Genomic DNA, 18,493 nt, shown 5'->3' with positions numbered 1-18,493 from the left:
ACAACAAAAAAACAAGCTTACATGTATCAATACATGACAAGGCACATTCTTCCTTATCTTGCCCAGTTATCCTACTGGAAAACGTCACAGCATGCAGAAAGCAGCAAAAAAGTTGCAACACAAGCGGAGAAACAGCCTCTAAATACATTGATGTTCAATGTTAAAGAAAATAGCTAAGTTATTTCACCTATTCCATTCGCAAATACTGCTTCTCATGGTCATTCAACAAAGTAAAAAAAAAGACACATTCAGAAAATATACACTCTTGCAAGCCAAGAAATCACTAGGCACTAAAAGCATCACTATTCAATCACATGCTAGAAGTAAGATACAAAATATACACGACAACAAATCTTGGGACAATCACGCCAAACCAACAAGAGAACATGAAAGGAGGACACACCTGGACATGCTTGAAATAGTAGAGAACCCAGAAGTTTCAGAGTTGAAGCTGCTTTGTTTACTTCGTAGCTCGGCCAACATAGCCTTCCCCGAACCACTAAGGGTGGAAAAGGAGGAGAGAACATTTCTTTGTTGATGTTGCTTAAAACAAAAATAACAAGAATACAGGAATACAAGGGTATGGTCCCACAAAAGCTATTACTTTTATCCTCGACAGCCAGTTCCAAAAATACCCTTTTCCTGCCCAAACACTCCACTGTTTCCAAACAAGGAAACAGCCTCCACAAAAACAAATCAAAATAAGTACGCAAAGTTCGTGCATAACTGCTCAATAGCTATAAATTTAGCAGTAGCTATGAACACCTGAATGGTTCAGCTGTTCACAACTTTCACACATAGTAGACTACACTCAATTTTAATATGTGAGAGATCAATGGCAGTAACTCTGCCACTAGAAACTCCTGCCATAGACAACAACAATCAGAAAAGAATTCCAATTCATTTTACGGTCTAATATTCTGTAATAGCATACTACCCAATGCTAGATTATACAAACAGTAAAAAAAATGAAGCAGCACTCATAATGAAAAGGTGTCTAACTAGCCCAAAAGCCTACTGCAAAGCGAAATTTATGCGCAAGAGGTGAGCTCACACAAGCCAGTTCATAAACCACAAAGAAAATATGTTATAATAAAAGCTCAATCTGTTGCAAAACTTGGCAGTACACACACGAGAAGTACACTATACTAAACTTGAATTGCTTCCATCTTTTACGAGGCTTTCAAATACAGCCAACTGCAAGTGCAACTCTTAGTAGCAAAAGAAAGGGGAAAAACCACCTTCTGAGGGCAGCAAAATAAGAAAAATGAATTTTCACGTGTCAGAACTACACTGGTGGCTGTGAGGTACACCCAGAAGATTCCCAATTTCAACTACCTGAACTTTCTTAACACGCAATGAAATCATTACTTTTAGGAACCCATGGGATCGAAAAAATTACTTCAGAACTTTCCATTATGACGTGCATCAAAGCGTGAGCATAGACTTAGCAGGCAAAAATTCAGCATTTCATCACAGTTTTTTGAAGCAGTCATCAAACTCATCAGCAAAGAACTAAATGACCTGACAAAATGTAAAGAACAACAGGCTTAAACATGCACCAAAAGATATTTGTTCTCTTATGCAATGGGCAACCATGCAACACACATTTAATTAACATAGGACTGCTTATCTGTTTCACTAATGCAGGACTTTGTCACCGTTGTAAATTTCAGACCACACACTGATTACCTTGACTGAAGAGACTTGGGCTGAAGTAGGGATGCACTGTCCATTGTGCGAGCTACAAGAGACGAATAAAATTTTTAACGCACAAAAAGCCATGGCAGATGAAACAAAGGCAAGTGAAATGTCTTCAGGAGAGCAAACAGCACACAAAAAAAAAACTCCTGGGCTTTTACCCTGCTCACATGACCAGAAAAAGCACATATTCATGAGTGTTTGCCCTAAAGCCCACCCTGCACAACACTCATCCGCCAGCAGGTAAACACAGGATAATTTAATTGGTAACAACATACTGCTTTGCTGACATCATTTAAGGGAGAACAAGCGTCTTAAAACTAACTTTTTTTTATGACCAGAATCTCATAAAACTTTAAACACAAATGTATTTTTCTTTGTAGGTTTCATATATGCAATCATATTCGAGCTGCTGGTCTTAAATAAAAAGTTAATTTGCAACGTTTAGAGCACAATTAGGTCATTTCTTATGTAGCTTTATTTCAGCTTTTTATTTGTTGCTCTTAACTATATGAATTGAAAGCCAGATATTTCCCATACCAGAAGACATTATTCGTTTTCCTCTTAAGACATGTCATCCTGAAAAAGTATCTCAAGAATAAAAGGTGGCAGTATTTGACACTGCAATTCATTGAACTGCTAATTATTATTTATGCTCGGCTTATACAAGAAAAGTAAGAGTCATCAGGTGTTAGAATTGTCTCCGAAAAAAATGGTGCAAAAGTTGTTCTTATGAAACAAAGGAAGTCATCTAAAAGTTGCATAAAGTTCAAGAAACCAACAAAAATATAAAACTGAGGAAAATGCATTTGAAGTCTGACAGTATGCTCTACGATTAACGGTCGGTAACCTCAATTTGATATTTCGCACTACGAATCATACGTTCTTTCAAAACTGTCTTCGGATTCTGAACATGTCAACTAAAACTAAAGATATCACAGTACATGAGGCCAGAATTCCATTAGGAATTCAGAAAATCTCTCGAGTTAAAATCTGGCCAAAGTGATGGCAATACTTTATCAGTACAGACTGACCTCGATATAATGAAATAGAAAAAAGGCCACGCTTTTTCGTTGCATCCAGATTTTCGATACATGCAGTTTATGCGTGAAACTCTAAAGAACAATGAGCAACAGAAACCAAATTAAGAAATAAATGTAGGTGAAATCACCTTAGAAATGTTTAGAGTAAATCCCTGTTACTCAAGGTCATAAATGCAGTGAACGTTACGTGATAGCGGTCAGCAGCTGCCACCACATTGCACAGCGCTGCTAAGAGTGGGGTGGGGACCGTTAGGGAGTCTGAGGCCACATGGCAGGGCTAGAGAAGAGGGCGCACGATCGTGCCACTGCCGGTAGACCAGCCGCAGAGGTAGCTGCTTCTTCCCGCATGTTCTCGCTGTTGGTCTATCCACCACCGTTGCCCCAGGAAACGTACTCTTCGCCTTGCATCGCCACCGTTCTCCACTATCCCCATTCCCTACGCGCGAGAGCTATAGGTGCCAAAATGACGCCAGCAATGGCGTGGTGGCGGTCCACACCTCCAACTGATGAAAATAAACTGCTTTATAACTGCAGTCAGCACAACCCTGTCAGCTCTTCTCTAAGAGATTGCAAGAACAAAAAGCACTATAATTTTTCTCCTCAGCTTTACCCACATACATGCATCACCCCCCACTGTAAGCAAACCTCACTGAACAAATTTACTAAATTACTAAATTTACTAAATTATTTATTAAACAAAATGCAAGCTGTTTCCTACAACAGTGGCTTTCCACACCTTCCTTCATCTGTGTCACCATAGGTGCAATGGTACTATACTGCAGGTTTTACTCAAGTCCAGCAGATAGACAAGTTTCCTCATATAGGCAGAATTGTCTCTGCAGCTGTCGCAGTTCCTTCCTTTTTATCTGTGTGTACACAGTGGCCACATACAGCAGTTGCAAATGGACAGGATGAAAGCAAACCATGGAGCTTCTGTAGTACAAAATGGAGCAGCTTCAATGTACTGTGCATGAGCAATGGCACAAATATGCCTTCCGCATGTCTGCAGAGAGAGCAGAAACACGGCAGGCACTGTGCTGTGATCAGCTTGGCAGATGACACTGCAATGGGCATGTGCTTTGAGTACATGCGTATATTCTCACCCATTTTCCCACTCCATTCCATGCTATGGCACTCAATGGGTATTTGGTCGACGCTTGCAAGGTGCTACCAAAGAAATTGACAGCTTACACTAAACAACACCTGCCGCTCAAAAACTGCAGTTTTCTGAAAGCTTGCTATGTTTCACACCTGCTCCTTGTTTAGGCAGGCATCAATTCAACAAGTCAACATTAAAATTTATACGCAGAAGGCTAATCCTACGCTTGCACATCCACTTCCACCCATGGTGGTGGCTCAGTGGCTATGGCTCTCTGCTACTGAACCAGAGGGCCATGTTCAATTTTGATGAAGGTGAAACACAAAAACGTGCCCATGTGCTATGTGATGTCAGTGCATGTTAACAAATCCCAGGAGGTCTAAACTAATACAGAATTCCTCATAGCTGGTGCGTTGCTTCAGGATGTTAAATTCAACAATTTGCACTTACAACCACCTCCCCTCCTACACATTCCAGAGAGAGAGAGAAGTAGCACAAGCCTTCACACAGAATGCTTCAGAACTTATGAAGATCAATTTAGGCCTACCTTAGCACTTCTAATATCTCTCAGCTTCTGCAGAGGGAAGACTGATTAGTCAAGAAAGACCTGTGCAAGTCACTGGTTAGGCACTGTAGCGCAGGCTCACCTTCAGCTCCCAGGCTAAGGTTGTCATCCTGAGTCTCACTGATTGGGGCCTCCAATGTGTGGCCTTCCAAGTGGCTTTGATAGCCGCTATCCTGGTGTAGAAATGATGCCAGTTCAGCTGGCTGCATGTTGCTTGTCTCCGCCCTTTTTATTTTTCAGTGCCACAAGACAGGGAACAGAGGCAGAAAAATACCATGGAGTCATTCCTCAAATGCAGTGCCAGCAAAACACACAAAGACAGCAAACACCCGACGCGGAGTCTGTAATGAGCAAGAAAACATTCTCATCAGCAGCACCACTAAAACCAAATTGGGACGTCATATTTCAAACAAAGTGATACAGGAGGGGAACAGATGCACAGGTACGTACTCATTTGCAACTCCCTATAGCCACTTCTTCCCCCTTCTCTCATTTTTTGCTTCACTAAGCTGAACTCGGCATAGAATAAACTTGATGTTAAGAATCCTTGTTCCATCACACCTGTTCAGAAACGAACGACACTACTCGGACGCAGAAAGGTCGCCTACACGTGCGCCATCTGCCGGGCCAGTGCCGTGCATGTCAAAGGGGGGTTTCAGTAGGTGCCACAGGATGGATGGCATTACGACTGCACGCCAAGCATGGAGGAAATTTACCGGAAACGCATGGTACTCACTTAATTCCGACATCTGTAATTTATACATGCTCATAATTACTCATATAAGCCTCAGTACAAATCTCGAAGATACCTTTCTAAGAAACCCGTGCACTCATTAGACGCGCCTCTATTCATGTTCAAACGTCGAGGCGCGTAGCGGAGTGGAAACGTCCTTGTCTCGAACACCAAAGGCCCTGGTTCGATTCACGGCCTAGACACCGGTTTTTTTATTCATTGAGTGTGCGTGGATTTTTACACAGATTTATACGAGCTGCGCAGTGCAAACAACTACGACACCGACGGCTTTTCGACCGAACGAGCTGTATACACTGTCACGTAATAACCAGTGAAAACTAAACATTTCAACAGATTTGCCTGTCTGGTTGGGCTTGAAAACTTATAATAAACTGCACGTCTCCAACCAAAAAACTTTAATTTCAAACAAATTACCATAAAAGGCTCCTTCGCGAATCATTGCACATCCAAACCACCCCGAACAACATCAACCGCACAAAAGGAAACCTGCCCGCAGTATATGCCCAGGGACTTCGCTCTGCAACTCAACGAAAAAAAGTCGCCATTGACTGCCTCCCCACAGTGCGGCAACGTGACTCATAGCCTTAACCCCCCCGCCTTCCTCCCCCTCCCCCACGCCCATTCCTTTGAAACCCCCAATACTTAAACGTCGCTACCTACTGCCCCCAATCACCACTGATGAAGGAGACGAGCCGGCTTCAAAACGTTGGGTTTGAAGTTAAAGTTTTTTGGTTGGAGATGTGCAGTTTATTATAAATAACCAGTGAAAATGACGCAAAGTTACTTCGGCTGTGAAGGCAATGGTTCAGTCATGCTGATACATGCAGGCAGTTTTCCTGTTAAGCAACAGAGCGACAGATGGCGTAGCTGCTTCAGGAGTTGCGGGAGTTTGCTTTTTCCGTCTAGCACCCCAGCAGGTGATGTGCATTACCAATTCATTCTTGTCAGAATAGGTAAATACCAAGCCTAAAGGTAGGAATTACAAAACCCACAGCTAAATGCCACCTCCATGTAAAATCAGTGTGCGTACAAGCCAACAGTTCAGCTATGAAAAAACATCAGCTGCCCCCCCTCAGCAATGCAGCAATCAGTAAACCCACACTTCCCCAAATGTGCATAAGGGCGGTGCAGGTCTTAAAACTATTATTTTTATTCATGGTAGGATTCTTAATAAAATCATTGCTTTTTTTTGTAGTCCAAATATCCCATTAGAGTTTGAATAGTACAATTAGAATCTGAGTTATAAGCAGTTTTGTGATTTTAATTGGGCTCTTTGTTACAGGCCTGTGGCACAAAAATGCTTACAAATTATTTAAAATATTTATAGAACTGACTCCCCAAAGATGCACTTTGTGAGGTGACGCCGTTTTTAGACTTTCCTCAGTTAAAATACATTTAAAAAACCTATGAATAGAACTTACAAAATGGTTTGGCTGGTAATTCAAGAAAGCAAGTGAATAAATTTATTTCATTACATTAAAGCCAGTAAAAATAGCATCACTGAACAGCTTTACTCTTCCCAAATAATTTGATACTAAGTGCATTTCAACTGCCGGATACAAACCAGAGAAAAAGCCCGCAAGGCAGAGACAATATCTGTAAAATCACAAACAGAGATAAAGAGGCTTGAAGTGCCTGAGCGCACTTAATGAGTCGCAGGAAATCGAGTCACGGAAAAATGCCTGTAGCTTTGGCTGTGCTGATGAGATGCCATCTTGAAAAGTGACAAACGAAAGGGTGAAAAACGAGCTTTCAAACAATAGCAAAATGGATGCGATCAAAGAGTGGTTTTGGAATTGTGATCACATGAAGTGGACCGTCATTTTGAAACTCGCACTTCGTTTGCAGCAGCTTGACTCTATTCTTTTTTTTTAGTTCTTTTGGATCATTTTGAGTGCGGATATTTTGCTGGGATATGGATTGAAGTAGATTCAGTACGAAACATTGTTATTCCAAAACTCGACTTTTTCAAGATTTTTTGTTAAGACCCGTATAAGATGCCATCAGCATCAACTGTAGAAAAAAAAGGTAACAGAAGCAAGCTAAATCTCCAGATGAAAAAAAAAAAAGCATGAAGTTTGCTCTACATGGTTACTACTTCAGCTTTAGTTGTTTGAAGCATGCAATTTGTACCAAACTGCTAAGATTCAAGAAAAACTTCTCAAAACTGTTCAGGACTGCTTAGAATTACTCAGAACTGCTGACAAAAGCCTCTAGCTGCAGTAATGTATGAACGAAGCAAACTATCAGCTACATAAATCCACTGGCTTATATCCATTCGACTATTCAATGCCAGGAAACTAGCTAATATAATTGGAGGCAATATGGTCCACCAGAAAATGCATAAGCTTTTGACCTATTCATTCAAGCATTGTTTGTCTGCAGGCCCAACACATAGATAATGACACATGAAAACCAGAAAAGTGTCAGTGAAAGTGCCTTTTTGGTGAGCTATCAGAGCACATCACCAGTGCTTGACAGCTCAAAATAGTGATCTTGAAGCTGAGCATATGAATCAGAAAGGAGCATGAAGGATCATGTGTACTCTTCTTGCAAATGAAGCAATAAGCAGCCTATTCTAGGAATCACAAAGTTATCTTTTTAACTGACTCACATAGCTGCTCAAATGATAACCCAGCCCAAATACACATTTAATTTATTCTTACATACAACGTGAACTCAGAAATGAACATGAAAAGAATGAGTTGGGATGATGCTCAGTGAAATCAATATCAAGATTGCAGCATGGAAACTAGAGTGCACTCACTTGTGCGGCTCATCAGCTGGAAGCGAGTTCACCCATTCTTGCACAGACGTAGGAGACTTTGGAGGCGTTTCAGCTCCTTTGAAGCAGTAAGAAGAATTAAAATCAGTTTTGCAAATGTCACTGGCTGAAACAGCCACTTGAGACTTTATTTTAGATGTTTTTATTTATTGAAGCATTCCATGCAGCCTTACATCATTATTGTAGTATTTCTCCCTGTGCTATTAAAATAAAATGATCAGTTCCTAATTCCCTTCAGAAGTATGGCACTGCACACAGCATTATTTCACCATTCTACTAGGCTCATGAATACAAGGCACACTGCATGCGTGCAGCTAGTGTGGTCATAAACTGCATGGAGATCTCTCAAGCTCCCTGCTGGAATGAACTGGTAAGCATGGCCAGCAAATGCAGCGCCAGGTGGCGAGGTCGTACCCCCAAGTGAGCTGCAAAGGCACTAAGTAACAGTGCCTACTGTAAAAGCCATAAGAAGAGCACTTGTGTAAAATCCAGAAGCTGTACTACTGCAATAAGTCTATCTTCCAGCACAAAGAGAGAGACACAGACACGATCACCTTGGACACCTGAAATACTCCTATCCATGGGTACCAGGTAATAGGTCAATTTTTTTTTATGGCTTTCATAGCTGCTAACGCCAAATAATGTGTTCATCAAGATCATCACTGGTAGGTGTGTGTATCTGCAGGCCTGTGAGAGGTATGCACAGCAGCAAGCATGCAATAAATGAACTAAGAATTTACATAGAGTTCACTATCACGACTTGCTTGCATTTACAAACTACATTTCTAATCATCTTGATTAAACTTGGGGCTCTAGCCCTGAATCAGAGCACAGACAGGTGCCTGACATTAAATCCTACTATCCCTTTCAATCGCACTTCCTTCGAGCAAAAGGTAATACAATAAAATCTCGTTAATTCAAACTTCAAGGGACCGAAAAAAATGTTAGAATTATTGAATGACCTCAAAAGAACTGTGAACAGCTGCTTGCATCGCGGTAAATTTATTTGGTGAAAGACAGGTCAATGCATGCCTACTTTTCAGATAAAAATGGCACGGCAATGACTATTTTTCACTTCTCCATCAATGCTTTATTACATGCACACTGTCCGGAGTGTCAAAGCAGAAGCGCTCAAAAATCTTAAGGGCCTCCTCGGCATCCTTGGCGGTGCGACGTGATGGAGCTCCATCGCTTTCACGTCCCTCCCCTCGGAAGTGGTGCAGTCACATGTGTGGAGGCTTCACCACACGAACTGCAAACAGCATGCGACGAGTGCGCAGTTTCTGTGGCTCACTGGAAGAACAGAACCATGCGGACGGAAGCAACGGAAACGCTCAGCGGTGCCTAAACGGCTAAAAGAAAACGAAGTAAGGGGAGGGGGGGGGGGGGGGGGGGGGGGGGAACACCAGCGACGTGCCATTCAGTGTCCGAAACTTTGGCTGTCTGGCTGATGCCGGCTGATCGAGCCGCCCTTGCTGTGGGATGGCACGAAGCTCGGAAAAGTGAAACTGAAATTATGCGGTTGGAATGTTCTCAGAGACTGGGCTGTCCGTTTATCGTCACCTCTGCTGCTGCACGCCGTCTAAGTGATACGTGGGCCGCTAGCATTTGCAGCACGGAATTCAGGTTTTGAGAGGGCTATTTCAGCGATCTCTTGTCACATGGGTCATACCTAGACGCAGCTTCCATTCAGGAGCCCGTTCGAATTAACTGGTGCGAGACCCATAGCGCCTGAATTAATGAGCATACGACGCCATAGACTTACATGGGCGTCGGCCAGGACCGAGCCAGCAGTTCGAATTATCCGAATTAACAGGGGTCCAATTAACGAGATTTTACTGTATTTCATCCATACTGTATTCATCTATAGATGAATTAAACAAAGCGACAGCAGACCAGAAACATTCCCACCTGTCGGTATCACTTTCTTCTGATTCGTTCGCTCCACCAAACACACGTCAACTGATATCGCTTCAGAGACAGTTCTGGAAAGATCTGGAACATACCTAACATTCTGGTTATCAGCACAAAAAATAACTAAACGAACAGTAGCCATGCTCGGACAATCACAGCTGAAACTACGGGCCTGCAAAGTGCATGTATGTCCCACAATTTTTTTTTTTTTTAGCATATATCAGTACCAGTAAAACTTCTTGCTGCCCATCCCCGTGATAGCGTCCATTCTGGAATGAATGTCCAACAGTGTTTAGCCTGTTTAACAGTGGCAGCAATGTCTTTCTGGCCAAATTTTCTGTTGCCTAGACTAAATAACAGCTGTATTAGGAGAATTGCAAACAAGATTTACTACAGTGCCAAAGCATTCTAGTAAACAATTAAACAGCTACTTTCCGAATGCGTACAGCCAGTGTGTGTGACAAACTGACATGACGAACATGTGCAGCCATAGCCTTCACAGGCGAACTAACTCTGAGAAAACAAAAGCACAATGTTATTCCATACCACACTCAAACGAAAAGAGAGATAACATCCTTTACACCCATAAGGCACCAACCATGGATTACAGAAATGTTCTCATAACTAAACCATTTATAGTGCAGTCAGATTTAAAGCAATTAAATATTTAAGTTAAGTTTACAGTGCCTTTCATGCTAGCATCTACAACAGGAGTTCCAGGGTCAAGACCTTTAAGGTATGTGGCCACTTTTAAAAAGCAATATTTTTGATTAAATTTCTGAAATTTTGTTGCATCGAAATAACGATTCATTCCTGAATGAACCACAACAAAAATTGTTTTTAGTTAACATCGTTACAAAAATACAGCCAAAGATGTAACCTCCTGCACATCTCGCAAAACCAAACCCATAAGTTTTCCAGCCAAATAAAAACCAAACTTTTTCATTAACAGTTATTTTTCCTTGTCCAGTTTTCAGCTGACTTATAATAACTGTTTGTTACTCTCTAAGTCTATTTCTGTTTGTATTTAATAACTAAAATGCTCACAAAAGCGATGAAAGATGTTCGGAATGCTGTACACTGGAAGGTTATGTCAGGATACCAACACTGAAGTTTGGTGTGTATGATGGCGTGTGTCATTTGAACAGTGGTCACAGGTACATAGACATTTTGAAGCACATTAGGATCGAACCTGGTCCACACACACAGCAAGCTTGCCTGACAGGTGACCAACAGTGTATCTGGACACCTTACATTTGGTCTACTGATGCCGCAAAACAAGAAAAAAAGTGAGCTGTCACACAAGCAAGCACCAAGACTATGAAGCAGCTGAGCTATAATTATGGTGGATTTTAACTGCCGTGGACATTAGTTATATGGCATTTTAGTTATTCTTAATCTTCCTTCTCGTTTTTCTCGAAACTCACTTTTTTGCCATTCCTTCTTATGCGAGAAATCCTAGCTTTATCCCCTGCACAAGCTTTTTTACTGTAAACTTCGTACACTTATTTCTTATATATCTAGCTGTGCAATGAACCACAATAAATAAAATCGTGCAGTTTGTTTTCTTACTGCTGCATTTTTTTCTCAACAGGTGCCTCTAAGAAAACTATTGTTTTTTATCATTCCACTTCATAACTATTTTGGTTCATTGCACAGCTCCTGCCTTTACATGTGTAACAGCAAATGCAATTAGACTTGCATTTGACTTAAAAGTTATGACTTCTGGCATCAGATGTATATTTAAAACATTCTTAAAATATAAAAATAAAAGATGCCTGTTTTGACATTGTCATAAGGACAAAACAAAACCCTTCTTAAGACACAACTAATTTATGTTTTCATCTGCTATTTAAAAAATTTTACAAAAAACTGGCCTCATACCTTAAGTGGTTTACGAGCACTAAACTGCCCCAAGTTTTAAAACGTTTCAAAAAAAACAAAATATTTTGACAAGTGCCAATCTCATTTGTACTGTTTTTTTTTTAAATTTACATGCCCAGAATGCAAAATTAAACAGTGCAAGGCCCTTCCTTGATTCTGAGGACCAAAACTTTCTCAATAAAGAACTAAACAAACTGCTTCGAAAAGGTCACACTAAACCTTCACTGTGAACTTGCAGTCATCTGATACGCAAGGTAGTATTCTTTACCTTTATTTAAGCTTTGCTCACAAACCAATTAACCCACAAAATAAGTAAAAAAGCTCACAAAGAAGGTTGCAAATATCATAAAATCTGAAATGTGAAATTAACATACTGCATTTCTAGCAGTAAAACATCCAGATCTTCACCCTCTAAAACTTAGCACGAAGCATGAAGCTTACTTCATTTCAAAGGATCAAATCATGGTCAAATTGCATCTCAAAGGTAACATGTACATTCAGTGTCAAACACAAAACCTGAAGAAAAATTAACTGTTTCCCCTAATCTACTGCTGCTGTTACAATGGCGCCAATCAGCCCAAGCAGTAAAAGATTAAAGAGTGCTTATGCACAGCACCCTTCTGTTCTAATTTATTATGCGAGACCTATAAAGCAGTAAACACCTGTAATGTACTGAACAAAACGTTTGGAGAAACCTTCTTGAGTTTAGGAGACAAGGGAGGGAGCAGTGGGCACAACCTATTAATCTAATATGTCTCTCGTAGTGAGGCTTCCTCCACTTTAAAAAAGTACAAAAGGTAGGCTTGCTTGTAGCCCCAAACAGCCTGGTGATATGCAAGAACACATACGGGTCATGCTCATGTCATAGTGGCCGCCATCCTGGATACCAAGAGCACAGCAAAAAGCTGCACATTTATCTGGTTTATTTACTGTAGCCTGCTTCGATATGCACAGTAGAAGCAATGTGTAGACCACTATCGTGGCATCTGTCTCATTACATGCACTACGTGGTTCTTACATTTTAGTACTTAACCACAAACAACGCAAGCAAGATGTGTGCACCACAGGAACTGAGCACGTGGTGTGCAGGAAGTGCACACTACAACAGTGAGGAAAAGCAACTGCTAAAGTATGGGCACCTATAGCCCAACAACACCAAGCCCAATTGCATTAAATGCATTATTTCAGTAGCCACTTTTTAACAGTCTATAGTTGGCAACAGGTGTACTGTGGGCTAGAATTTTGATACCAAGTGGCAAAAATGCCCATAGTGAATACAGCAACATTACAGCACTGCCAAGTGACATGGCTGACCTTGTCCAGAGTCCTTAACCCTTTAACTGCCCACCTCGAGCTGTACCCGTCATGGGAGATAGCAATATTACCAATGACCTAATGACAAGTCACACTCGTCTGGCCAAATGTTGCGCTGCTCCCACCGCCAAAGTCAAGTTAGAGCTGGTGATTGTGCAACTTGCAATTTTCAACACTAGAAGTCTGTAGCTATTCATGGAAAAACCCATCTCGTGCCTTCAGCACATGTTTTAAGCCTGACAACAGTCATTTTATAATGACATCACACGTGTAGAATGCTGATGGCAACAACATCCAGAGAAAAAGAGATACTTCTTGGAGCAGTTCTGACAGCAGCACTGCTGACGATCTAGAATTAGTTTTTAACAGCGACCCTGACTTCGTTTGCAAGCTGCAGACGGCTTCAGATGCCGAAGAGAGCCACACCGACAACGACGGTGACGCGCTGGGTAGTGCACGTTTACTAATGATGAAACCCCGTTTGTGTTAGGATGAAGCAACATCTATGCATTTTGCACTGTGTTACAGCTTATGGGAGCAAAGAAATACGGCACATTTCTGTACATCATAACCCATTACTATGACATGCACTAAGGGAGAGCCGCCCTCAACAGCAGCTTTTTCTTTTTAAATTTTAGCGTTAAGACACCAATGAAGTAACATATTTTCAGAATCAAAACTACATGAAAAAAATTATGACTACCGTATTTACACGATTGTAAGTCGACCCTTTTTTTTGAAATTTAGAATTCCGAAGTGGGGGGATCGACTTATAATCGAAACAAAACCTTGAACTGCCAATAAAAGCAAGAAAAACAATCTATCAGGGACGCTACTGCGATGCTAGAAGTTTTTGTTTGCTCTACGGCTCCAAGCGTAGCATTCAGGTATTCCGCGGGCTTTTTGGCCAGGATTTTTCATTTTTTATTTTTACTGCACACACCGTTGCCCACCGCGATGGTTCAGTGCTACTGAACAGGATAACCGGGTTAGAACCCGACCGCGGCGGCAGCGTTTTGATGGAAGCGAAACGCTAAGGCGCCCGTGTGCTGTGCGATGTCAGTACAGCAGGTGAAAGATCCCCTGGTGGTCGAAATTATTCGGGAGCCCTTCACTACGGCACCTCGTTCTTCCGTTCTTCTTTCACTCCCTCCTTTATCTCTTTCCTTACAACTGGGTTTCCGCCGATATTTGAGACAAATACAGCGCCACTTCCTTTCCCCCAAAACCAATTTCATCTCATTTCACTCGCGGGAAGGGCTGCTGTCCTGCTGTTCCAATCGCGGAGTCTGCGCCAGCGCCCGGGAGTGTCTCTAGCTGATGGAAGAGCCGCTATTTCAGTTGGTTGCTTAATACGTAACAGCGGCGCCCCAACACCGATCACTCTTTGTTTGGTGGTGCTTGGAGTTGGTGCTTTTGACTCGACTGCCGGCCGCGCGCTTCGCCATGAGCTCTCCAGGTTCGAAAAGCATTCGGCGCTCATTCACTGCAGTGTTCAAGAGGGAGGCCATCATTTACGCCAAAGAAACCAACAACTGCGCGGCGGGCCGCAAGTTCGACGTTTCTGAACAGTTAGTGCGGGAGTGGCGGAAGCAGGGAGACAAAATTTTCTATTGCGACTCCAAGCGAAGAGGTTTCCGCGGGCCGAAGTCGGGACGCTTTCTGGAGCTGGAGGTCAAGCTTGCAGCGTATGTCACCGAAATATGTGATCGGTCCCTTCCAGTGACTGCGAAATGACCACGCAACAAGCCCGAGTCTTTGCTGCAGAAGCGGGAATACTCCGAACAGACTTCAAAGCCAGCAGGGCTTGGGCTTCGAAATTTATGAAGAGGGCTGGCTTCTCTCTTTGTCGGCGTACTAGTGTATGCCAGAAGCTGCCTGCTGCTTACGAGGAGAAAGTTCTCGCCTTCCATAGGCACTACCTCAAGCTCTGCGACTCACGGCGATACCTGCTCGGCCAAATCGGCAATGCGGACCAGACTCCCGTCTACTTCGACATGACGAGCAACACAACAGTGAGCGTGAGGGGAGCTCGCGAGGTTAAGCTTCTGACGACAGGAAACGAGAAACTTCGGTTCACTGTTATGGTATCATGCTTGGCAGATGGCACAAAGCTCCGACCGTACATCGTCTTCAAAAGAAAAACTATGCCAAACGAAATGTTGCCGAAAGGTGTTTTTCGGGAATTAATTTGGCGGTTAAAAGATTAAAGAACTCTGACATGACGGCTGGCTTTCAACTTTATAGACAGGTAACCAGCCAGCTTCGAACACAATAAGCAATTGCGACTTCTGGATGAATGTGCTTTCTGGAATATTTTTGATGTAAACCAATACAAAACGCAGAAAAGTCTCAGATTACATGAGCGGTCTAAGAAAATACCTAGGTAGGCACAGCAGTATCACATTTCAAGCTAATTTGGTTATGCAGCCATTGCTAATACATCAGCATGAAGTTAATACCTTAAAACTATGACAAATTTTTCCCTCAAGGCAGTGCTGAAATGCACAGCTTCCACACCTCAGAAAGTGGGAGGACCTAAGCTTATTGGAAACACTGACCTTTGGGCAGTTCCAGGATGGGGCAAAGCTGCTTCATATCCTGGAGCTTGTGAAGACCGCGTCGCGAGCGCTGGTTCTCAGCACCCTGCTGTGGCCTTGGACTTGGGCTAGGTGTGTCACCCATTGACGAGCTTAGTGCCAGCCAGCGGTCATGGCCGCGCTTGATGGCGACCAACTTTTCTTCTGAGCTGATGTCGCTGCGCAGCACCGCCAAAACCTCACGCAAACGTGCAACCCCGTATAGCTCTGAGCTCCTCGGCTGGGTACTACACGGGTCAGGGCATGTTGTTTCAACACAAGGCTGTGGTGCCACGGGACCAGCCGCAGAAGTGGTGTCAACCAATGAGCAGGAAGGGGGCTCACCATCTGCTACGGGTGCAGCAGATGCGTTACATTTCCGCTGTTTAGAAACTCCACCTGTTCGCTTCAACTCATCTGAAAAAGTACAAAGAAGGAAAACTTAAGGCACCACTGGCACTATACACTGATACAGCTTTTATCTTTGAAGTGCAATGCTTACAGCTGTCCTGAAGAAGGGGGAGAAAGGGAGGCCAGAAAACAGCACACAAGCCATAAAAGGTTTTCAATGGGCTGTGCTGCGTAATTAAATAGGGTACTTCCCTGCACAACAATGCGCTGCAGCTTTGTTATTTTCAGTACCAAGCAAAGCTGTCAAACAAAACATTATCATTTCTTGATTTCAATACTACATCACAACTAAATCTGCACCTGCTAGACAAATACACCCATTGCAGAGTCCACCTGATGCTATTTTACAAGGTAAGTAATGGTTTAAATTTTGTTTTTAACTTAAGCTTTGCAGCTCACCACAAGGCAAGGAGCTCGGTCTTGCTGCACTTCCAGACCTCTTCTTATGAACAGCTGGTGCTTTCAGCAGAGACTCGGAGGAAGGGGCACGACTGCACGAGGCTCGACGAGCAGAAGCAGAGCTGGGGCTTTGCTGAAACTTGCGGGCAAGCTTGGGGCTCAGGCTTTGAATGGCCCGGGAGAGCCACGCTTGCGCCGACCGGCCAACTCCGCAGCCCTGCGATGAGCTGCTACTGCCTGCAACCGAACACACAGAGCTTATAAAAAAGCCAGACGCCACACCGAGAATTTACAGGCTTCATCCTTTCTAAAGCCAAGGAACCACAGTAGTACAAATGATAGTACAAATCTAAGATGACACTTGCAAACTACTCTAAATTCTCCCAAGCTAATAAAAAAGGGTAAAGCATCTTTTGCACTTGACTAGTGACTTAATGATATTGAAGCTTCCTCCAGCAAAAGTCATCACCAAGAAAATGTTTGTCTGAAAAGAGTAACTAAATTTTGGAAACACCACACATAACAGTAAACATCTCACTTAGCTAATTTCACAACACCCAAGGACTACTAGCACAAATTTATGTGATAAAGTTGTAATTAAAGTCGCCAAGAACATTCAATATCCTTTAAATGTAACCAAGTGGCACTGAATTCCGTTTTATACACTTTTCAACAATCAAACTTTTCCTTTCCTTTCACTAAATGCAATCAAATAAAACAACTATAAAAGGGCAACGCCAAAGGCTTTGTGAGCATTTTCAGATGATGACTGAATTATATTTCTTAAACCTGCCACTAACTGTTGCAGTCAGCAACAGTGGCAACAAATGAAGGAAAAAAATTAATGTGGATTAGCTCAGCTAATCCAGGATATACAAAGCGAAAGATGTCGGCTTTCACTGTGTTCATTGGCGTTGGCGTTGACGGCGATGGCTTTGAGCAAGGGAAGGGCGCATAACTGGCTCCCTGGATATGCGGACGCCTCATTCGTGCTTTGATACATGTGGCGGTGGTGAGAGAGAGATGTGGCCTGAATGCATTAGCGCCAGCAGCATTGTGGCTGACATGCGGCACTGCAGCAATAGCTAGGCCGCAGCGTTCATTTGGTGATCTATCTTGCGATCAACCGCTAACTGCATGCAACATCCCAGGGTGGCAGGGAGGGCGCGCTGCCTATCCAGTGTGCGGAACCCAATCAAAGCAGGCCTTTGCAGTTGGACAACAATGCCACGTATATGAAAGCGAGATTGAGGTCTCCACTGACCCGTGGAGCCGGTTGTGCGCCTTTCCTTTCGTCAAAATGAAAGGCCTTTGCAAAGTTGTCAATGCCAATGAACTCTATGAACGCCTTCGCTCACTTGTTTTGTTTGGTTTTTGAGGAAAGAAAATGGCACAGTAACTGTCTCACATATCTCAGGGGACACTGGTTGCGGCGCTGTAAAGGAAGGAATAAAGCAGAAAGGAAAAGAAGGAGAAAACTAAAAATTTAAAGTTGGATTTTGAGGAAACGCCCATGCACAGTAGTGACTAGGGGGCGAGAGAGAGAGATATATCCCATGTCATGTGCCTCTTCAAAGCACTGCCACAAGTTTGAGGGCCAGTAAAGCCTTCGCTTTAAAAGAGAAAATGGGGGCGAGTTCAGAGAAAGTGCGAAAGGAAGCGGGGGGAAGGTTGGTTTGGTTTAGGGGGTTTAACCTAGGGCTCTTTAACAAGGACTGACATTGCACAGTGCACGGGCCTCTAGCAGTTCGCCTCCATCGAAATGCGATTGCCGTGGCCAGGATCGAACCTGCATCTTTCGGGCCAGCAGCCGGGCACCATAACCACTAAGCCACCATCGCAGCGAAGGGTAGGAAGGAATGTGGAAGTCAAGGGTTCCAGAGAAATGATAGCAAGAGCTGCAGGACATAACAAAGAGAGAAAAAAAGAGGGAAAAAAAAACAATTGATGGAGGAAGGATGGGTCAAGGCCGAGGGGTAGGGTGAAAGAAACGATAAAGCAGCATTATGAAATACTCGGAAATGCTCTGACCATCTGCAAGACCT

The 18,493-nt window shown here is 43.0% G+C and overlaps 1 protein-coding gene across 2 annotated transcripts in view; it reads right to left on the bottom strand.

The window, feature by feature from the left end:
• olf186-M (Ki-ras-induced actin-interacting protein-IP3R-interacting domain olf186-M) overlaps window positions 1-18,493 on the bottom strand; it is a 56,165-nt gene that overhangs the window by 32,267 nt on the left and 5,405 nt on the right. The window contains exons 2-8 of one of the 2 annotated variants that reach the window (XM_077645605.1): window positions 16,449-16,685; window positions 15,621-16,055; window positions 9,859-9,942; window positions 7,930-8,005; window positions 4,491-4,633; window positions 1,693-1,744; window positions 404-499 (exon numbers count right to left, since the gene is read on the bottom strand). In XM_077645605.1, the coding sequence (XP_077501731.1) occupies window positions 404-499; window positions 1,693-1,744; window positions 4,491-4,633; window positions 7,930-8,005; window positions 9,859-9,942; window positions 15,621-15,744 (575 nt within the window). In that variant the 5' untranslated portion in view covers window positions 15,745-16,055; window positions 16,449-16,685. The remainder of the gene's footprint in view (window positions 1-403; window positions 500-1,692; window positions 1,745-4,490; window positions 4,634-7,929; window positions 8,006-9,858; window positions 9,943-15,620; window positions 16,056-16,448; window positions 16,686-18,493) is intronic. The other variant, XM_077645606.1, reaches the window with a different exon arrangement.

Source organism: Amblyomma americanum, chromosome 1 (genome assembly GCF_052857255.1).
Source record: "Amblyomma americanum isolate KBUSLIRL-KWMA chromosome 1, ASM5285725v1, whole genome shotgun sequence".
Lineage (NCBI taxonomy): Eukaryota > Metazoa > Arthropoda > Arachnida > Ixodida > Ixodidae > Amblyomma > Amblyomma americanum.
This window is presented reverse-complemented; position numbering and strand designations above follow the sequence as displayed.